The sequence below is a fragment of the Pristis pectinata genome, chromosome 17 (assembly GCF_009764475.1).
Source record: "Pristis pectinata isolate sPriPec2 chromosome 17, sPriPec2.1.pri, whole genome shotgun sequence".
Taxonomy (NCBI): Eukaryota; Metazoa; Chordata; class Chondrichthyes; order Rhinopristiformes; family Pristidae; genus Pristis; species Pristis pectinata.
Window position 1 is genome coordinate 43,944,315 of NC_067421.1, and position 7,890 is coordinate 43,952,204.

The 7,890-nt window shown below is 46.4% G+C and overlaps 2 protein-coding genes across 6 annotated transcripts in view; one reads left to right on the forward strand and one right to left on the reverse strand.

Annotated features, from left to right (window-relative positions):
• The window catches only part of LOC127579563 (M-phase phosphoprotein 9-like), a 111,403-nt gene extending 110,413 nt beyond the window's left edge, over positions 1-990 (reverse strand). For all 3 annotated transcript variants that reach the window (XM_052032428.1, XM_052032426.1, XM_052032430.1), the window contains exon 1: positions 849-990. The gene's annotated coding sequence lies outside the window, so the exon portion shown is untranslated. The remainder of the gene's footprint in view (positions 1-848) is intronic.
• Positions 991-1,576: 586 nt separating this feature from the next.
• mtrfr (mitochondrial translation release factor in rescue) lies at positions 1,577-7,518 on the forward strand. 3 transcript variants are annotated; one of them, XM_052032432.1, is made up of 3 exons: positions 1,577-1,695; positions 6,781-7,079; positions 7,218-7,518. In XM_052032432.1, the coding sequence occupies exons 2-3, from the start codon at positions 6,801-6,803 to the stop codon at positions 7,446-7,448; spliced, it is 510 nt and encodes a 169-aa protein (XP_051888392.1). In that variant the 5' UTR covers positions 1,577-1,695; positions 6,781-6,800; the 3' UTR covers positions 7,449-7,518. The 3 variants fall into 3 exon arrangements, with proteins under 3 accessions (XP_051888392.1, XP_051888391.1, XP_051888393.1); XM_052032431.1 differs by lacking the exon at positions 1,577-1,695 and adding an exon at positions 1,982-2,157; XM_052032433.1 differs by lacking the exon at positions 1,577-1,695 and adding an exon at positions 3,112-3,451.
• Positions 7,519-7,890: the final 372 nt, after the last annotated feature.

Below are 7,890 nucleotides of genomic sequence, written 5' to 3' on the forward strand. Positions count from 1 at the left end.
GAGTAACATGAGAAAAGGTTTCTTTATACACCACATGACTGGAATCTAGAATGCACGCTGACAGATGTGGTGGAAGCAGGTTCTACTGTGGCTTTCAAGAAATTGGATAAATATTTGATAGAGAAATTTTTCAAAGCTACGTTGAAAGGGCCAGTGGGTGCCAGCATGGACATCACGTGCTAATCATTCTAACAGTTTATGGAGTGGTAAACATGCTTTTCTGTAGCTACCCTAACCTTAACTCTAGCACCGTTTCCTTTCCAGATGTGCCCTCACTGATAAATGCTCCACTTGGCTCAGCTCATTTCTCAGAACCCCTGGTACCTAGTATTGAACCAGGGGTACTCAATTGTACACCTTCTATTTCCGTTGCTTCAAGTGTCTGGAACAAGTGTGCTCAGCCAGGAAAAAAGTCTCAAAGCTTGACCTTTTAGGTTAGAAAAAACTTCTACTCGCAAAGGTGGAAGACATTTAAAACCCTCTTTCAGTACATCATTTGTTAATTTTAAAATGAAGAGCTCAGATTTTGTTAGCTAAAAGTATTAAGGGAGAAAATCCAAAGACAAGTAAACAGCTGTCGGTTACAGATCACCATGATTTCAATATATCTAACTGCCGAAAGCTCCGAGAACTAAATGGCAACATCACGTTAACTACTCAAATCCACTTTTACAACATAGCACCTGCAAGGGAATTGGCTAAACTAATTTTTTTCTTGGATCATAGGCCATCATAGGTGATTTGGCGACTCTATGCCACATTTTTACTGATCTGTATAGAATGCAATGCCACGCACGTGAAGAGGCAGAGTTGATTCATCAACTCCCAGATCCAGTTTTCTTCCATACCTGTTTGCAGCTGGTGCAGACTCCGTGCACTGTGCGGCGGAATTATAATCAACATCTTGCTGAGCTGCGGGTTTTGGTGTATTGTTGGCCAGTTCCTTAACAGTTTGCTCGGAGTCAGAATCCGAGTCCTCCATGGTCCTCCGGGAGTCACCTACAGCGCAGAATTCCCCAACTAACCTCGAGGGCCATGTATGAACAGGTAAAGTTGTCGCTCTGAACGATGATCCAACGTCACCGCCGCTGCAGCCCCGGCTGCCGGCGCTCTCGGTGCCCGGGAGAGACTGCGGGCTCCTGGTGCTGAGGTGGAAGAGTTCCGACACTGCGTGCAATCGCTTCCTTCAACAGCTGGACGGCAACGGGATGGCGCGCCGGCGGAGAATGCACATCCTGACGGAAGGGCACGATGAATCTACGGCCCAGGGAAGGATGCCCCGTTCCTAACCGCTATCAACGCCACATTGTGTACAGCGATGCACATCACTTGCAATGCGCGCCCTAGAACAAGAACAGGCGCCTCGCCGGCCGTGCGAGGGAGGTAAACAAAATGCCCGAGCCTGTACCGGTCACCGGCCTCCACACACCGGCCCGGGCCCGACCGACAGAGAGAGAGAGGCGGGACGACAGAGCCGGGCGACGCCCCCTCAACACTCATTGGCCGGGACGAGCCTCAACATTCTATTTTTGAACGTTTCCAGGTACATCCTCACCGCTGAGTGGCCGGTTGGTCTGTCAATCACCCGCGGAATGGCCAGTTGGATCTTCCAGGAATGGAAATCCGCAAGATTAGGCAGAGGAACCAGCGGCTTCTGTCCAACTTTCCCGTGAGACGAACGCATCCGACGCAACGGTACCAAGAGCGGATCGCTTTCCCAACGGCCACAGACCGTGCGCGCGCACCCGCGCCGACCGACCCAGCGCCAATCCGGAGCGCGCACCCGCGCCGACCGACCCAGCGCCAATCCGGAGCGCGCACCCGCGCCGACCGACCCAGCGCCAATCCGGAGCGCGCACCCGCGCCGACCGACCCAGCGCCAATCCGGAGCGCGCGCTGCAGCCGTTTACTTTCGAACGTCTCGAGCTGCCAACGGCAAAACAAACTCTGCGCAAGCTGATTGGCTGCCTGCGGCGGCCTGCGCCTTCGAGCCGCGGCGCTCGGGTTGGGCGGGCGACCGGTATATCCCGCACCGTCGGTGGCCGAGTCTGCGGTTCGCACACCGGCCGCCTCACGGACCCGGGAGCCCACAAGCCGAGAGACGGCCTGAGAAGTAGTACAGGCTCACTTATTCTCGATGTTAGCTCCAGAGCTGAGGTAAGCTGAAGCACGGTGGCTGCTGGGCAGCGCTGGACGGGGTCCCGGGAACGCTGCCCTCCTCTCGCTTATCCGCAGAAGGAGAAGTCGCCTGGAAATATTATAGTTTTACCGAAACGTGACAGAAAGCTGCAGGAATCTCTCTGATTACAGGGTTTTCAGACAATGCCAAAAATTCCGAGTCATCCCCAACCAGAAGCCCGAAATGAAGCAGGAGATCTGTAATCTGCTGGGTCCAGGTCTGTAGCGTTCAGGGTGGTGACCCAGAAGTCGTATAAGTCCAGATACAAACTGCAGGAGGCCACTCACAGCGTGAAGAGGCAGTTTTGCACTAAACTGGAACCACAGGTGGACGCTCAACAGCTGTGGCAGGGCTTACACAATATAACGTCCTACAAGGGCGAGTTCAGACAGCATAAATGGCAATGACCCATCACTCCCAGATGAGCTCAATGCCTTTTATGCATGCTTTAATAAGGAGAAATATGACACACAGGGAGAACTATGGTTGAGATGGTGTGCTTGGCCAACTGCTATAGAATAAGATTTCTTATTAGTCACATGTACATTGAAACACAGTGAAATGCATCTTTTGTGTAGAATGTTCTGGGGGCAGCCCGCAAGTGTCGCCACGCTTCTGGCGCCAGCATAGCATGCCCACAACTTCCTAACCCGTATGTCTTTGGAATGTGGGAGGAAACCGGAGCACCCAGAGGAAACCCACGCAGTCATGGGGAGAATATACAAACTCCTGCAGGCAGCGGCCAGAATTGAACCCAGGTCGCTAGCACTGTAATAGCGTTACACTAACTGCTATGCTACCGTGCCGGCTATCTGTGCGGACCAACTGGCTGGAGTGTTTATGGACATGTTCAAACCTCTCCCTTCTGTAGTCTGATGTTCCCACCTGCATCAGAAGGGCATCTATTTGTACCAGTGCCCAAGAAGAACATAGTGACCTGCCTCACTGACTACCGTCTGGTAGTGCTCGCTCCAACCGTAATGAATTACTTCAAGAGGTTGGTTATGGCGTGAATCAACTCCTGCCTCAGATGACCTGGGTCCGCTCCAGTTTGCCTACCACCACAACAGGTCAACAGCAGATGCAATTTCTCTGGCTCTTCACTCTGCTCTGGACAACAGGAACATATACGTCAGGCTGCTGTTCATTGACTATAGCTTGGCGTTCAACACAATCATCCCATCCAAACTCATTACCGAACTTCAAGACCTGGCCCTCTGTACCTCTTTCTGCAACTGGATACTCAACTTCCTCATTGACAGACCTCAATCAGTAAGCAGGATTGGTAACAACATATACTCCTTGCTGATCATCAAGTTTCTGATGTGCATCAGCACTAGGACAATAATAGATTCCAATTATCCTAATCTTAACTGAGACTAGTCAGTGCAAAAGGTGTTAGTTGCATTCAGAAGATTACTTTTTTATTGATGTGGAGCAAACCCAAAAAAAAATCCATGACAGATTTTATTTTAGGAAATGAAGTCCCCTTGTCCTTTGGGATGGCACTGTGTCCGTGATTATTAGAGCTGCTACTTCACTGCTCCAGTGACTTGGGTTTAATCCTAACTCTAGTGCTATCTGTGTGGAGTTTGCACATTCTCCCTTCGACTGAGTCGGTTTCCTCCCACATCTATACTGCCGCTGGTGTCCTGGTGAGAGGTAGAACCTGGAGGAATTGATAGGAATATGGGAAGAATAAAGTGGGATTATTGCAGGATTAATGTAAATGGTTGCTTGATATCTGGTGCAGACTCAGTGGACGGAAGAGCTTGTTTATGTGCTCTGTGACTATTACCATTTCCCTTCCAAATCGATTGCTGTACCTAAACATTAATGATCAGTGCTTCATGTTCAAGGGCATCCAGGTCCCTGTAAACACCAACAGCTTTCAATTTCTCTCCATTTAAAAAAATACCACCCTTCAATTTTTGTTCAACCAAAGTAGACCACCTTGCATTTCTCCATATTACATCCATCTGCCTTTCCATATTTCTGTTATATTTTTTACATTGTAGGAGGCCATTCAGCCATTTAAAATATTGCATTCCCATCAAACACATATTCCCACTTATATCCTAGTCACCTTTCATTTGTCCATTGATTTGTCCTTGATTCTCCTGCCACCCACCTACGCAGGGGTAGTTTGCAGTTGCCAGTTGCCTATCAACTGCCATATCTCTGGCACAGGTGTTTTTTGCTAATTACTGGCCATATCTGACCATTGATCATGCATCAAGACTAAGACAATTTCCATTTTCAACACCTCAACAAATATAGGAATTGAACATTGTGCAATCATCAGCAAACATCCCCACATCTGACCTTGTGATGAAAAGATAGTCATCAATGAAGTCCTGGGGCTGAGGTGATTGAATTCTGACATCCATAACCATCTTCCCATGTACAAGGTATGACCCCAGTCATTGGAGTATCATCTCTTTAAATATTCCCCCTCTCGCCTTAAATACTGGAGGGCATAGGTTTGACATTTCCAACCTGGGAAAAAGACTCTGACCACCTATCCTATCTGTGCCTCTCATAACTTTATATACTATCAGATCACCCCTCAGCCTCCAGTGCTCCAGAGAGAGCAATCCATTTGTTCCAACTTCTCCTAATAGCCAATCCAGGTAGCATCCTGGTGAACCTCTTCTGCACCCTCTCCAAAGCCTCCACATCCTTCCTGTAATGCAGTGACCAGAACTGCACACAATACTACAAATGTGGCCTTACTAAAGTTTTATCCAGTTGCAATGTGATTTCCCAACTTTTAAACTCAATGCCTTGACTGAAGAAGACAAGCATACTGTATGCCTTCTTTATCACCCTGTCCCACTTGTTATTGTCACTCTCAGGGAGCAATGGACTTGCACCTCAAGATTCCTCTGTACATCAGTACTCCTAAGGGTCCTGCCATTTACTGTATACTTTCCTCTTGTATTGACCTCCCAACATGCATCACCTAGCACTTGCCTGGATTAAATTCCATCTGCCAACACTCTACCCAACTTTCCATCTAAAATATATCCTGCTGTAACCTTGGAAATCCTTCCTTGCAATCCACCATTCCACCAATTTTCATGTCATCTGCAAACTCACTAATCAGACCGCCTATATTTTCACCCAAATCATTTATAATACAGGCCCCAGCCCTTATCCTTGCAGAACACCAGTGGTCACAGACCTCCAGTCAGAAACATCCCTCTACCACTACCATCTGTCTTCTTATGCAATTTTCGATCCTATTTATCAACTCATTGTGGATCCCATGTGATTTAATCTTCTATCATGAGGGATCTTGTCAAATGCTTTACTAGAGTTCACCTATACAACATTCACTGTTCTACTCTCATCAACCATCTTCACTTCCTCAAAAAAACTCAAATCAGATTTGTGAGGCAGGCCCTTCCCCTGACAAAGCTAATGCTGACTTTCCATAATAAATCTATGCTTTTCCAATATGACTGAATTCTGTCCAAGAATCTTAGATACTTTCCCCACCACTGATGAAAGACTCACCATCGTCACTTGCCAGTTCATCCTTGTTGTCCTTCATAAATAGAGGAACAACACTAGCTTTTCTCCAGTCTTCTGCCTGTGGCTAAAAGGGAGACAAGATCTCTGTCAAGACCCCAGCAATCACTTCCCTTGTTTCCCTCATTAAGGTGGATAGATCCCATCAGGTCCTGGAGACATCCCCCTTAATATTTTTCCAAATACCCAATGCCGTCTCCTTAATATCAACATGACCTAGAGTATCAGCATGCACTTCCCTGATCTTCATGTCCTTCTTGGTGAATACTGATGCAAAGTACTCATCAAGGACCTCACCCACTTTAGCTAATAACCCTCTATTCCTTCAAATATGGAAGATTTTCCTCTCCTAGCAGAGGGGTCAAAAACAAGGAAAGATTTAACTAATTAGTTTAAGGATTAGAGGGGAGCTGAGAAAAACTATTTTCACCGGGGGGGGGGGGGGGGGGGGGGGGTAGTGGTGATTGGAACTTGCTGCCCATAGATGAGGTAGACACATAAGCCTTTGTCCTACTTAAACAATACTTATTGAGTTCCTGAAGAGCTGTGGCCTGCAGTATGGAGATGATGCAGGAAAGTGGGATTGCACTCAACAGCTCTTCCTTTGACTGGCACAGTCAGAGAGATAACGTGGAAACAGGCCCTTTGGCCCACCATGTTGAGCTAACCGTCAACCACCTATTCACGCTAATCCTACAATAATGCCTGTTTTTATTCTCCCCACGTCTTACTCATTCCCCCCCCCCCCCAACCCCCGATTCTACCACTCAGCTGCACACTGGAAGCAATTTGCAGCAGCCAGTTAACCTACCAACTCGCACCTCTTTGGGATGTGGGAGGAAACCAGAGCACCCAGGAGATACCCATGTGGTCACAGACAATGTGCAAACTCCACATAGACAGCACACAGGATTGGGATTGAACCTGGGTTTCTGGTGAGGCAGTGGCTGTGCCGCCATGATGGGCTGAATGGTCTCCTCTGTGCTGTACAATTTTCATGATTTCAGTAGCTGCTTCCTTGTATTTTTAAAATACATTAAATAACATAAATTTGTATTTTTCAGAAAACTGCCTTCAAAACCCAATGTTTTCCTCCATTCTGTACCGTTTCTTACGGTCATTAGGACGAGCACAGCCACTTCCATGCGACAATGGAGTACAGCAAAGGGAGTTTCTGGATACTAAGCATACTACTTTGTTGTTTCCGATTGCTGGGAAGAAGGGCTTTCTAGACCTGCCTGTGGTGGTTGAAGATGATTTAGATGAACAATTTGTCCGAGGACATGGCCCTGGAGGTCAGGCAACCAACAAGACCAGTAACTGTGTTGTGCTCAAACATGTTCCATCTGGAATTGTAGTAAAGGTAATTGTAACACATTTAAAATGGTGACATAATCACTTGTGCTGAAGTACCATGGTTCTTATTGTTATTTAAATTCAAATATTCTAACACTAGTACACAGCCTACTCCAAATAATGTCATCTTTTACATTTCCTTTAGTGCCATCAAACCAGATCAGTGGATCAGAACAGAAAAATAGCCAGAACAATTTTGCAAGAAAAGCTCGATGTCTATTACAAAGGAATAAACAGTGAAGTTGTGAAGGAAAAACAAGAACAGCAAATGGAAAAACAAGAGAAGAAAAGGAAAGCAAAAGATAATTTGGAAAGAAAAGACAATTTAAAAATCTTTAAAAGAACCTACAGATGCCACTTAACTGAAGTAACTTAATCATTTGAATGATTTCTTTCTAAACACCATGTATAGTCCCATTATCCAATAATAAACAACCAATTTGAAACCTGTTGTTAAAAGACTGGCCAGTACTTGTCTTATGAAAACACAAGAGAGACTGCAGATGCTGGGATCACACAAAGGCGCTGGAGGAACTCAGCAGGTCAGGCAGCATCTATGGAGTCGATGTTTGGGTTGAGACCCTTAAATGGACTGGACTTTCAGTCCAGGTGAAGAATATTTGTCTTGTGTTTGGTAGATTTGCAGAAACAACTTATATTTAAGCCATAAAAAAAGTTTCATCATGAATGAGAAATTATGGGTTTTGGATTTAAACAAGTGAAGGATTTACTGTCTGGATGAGAATTTTAAACCAACAGCCCGCTTACCTGCATTTGGCCACATATCCCTCTAAACCTTACCTTTCCACGTACCTGCC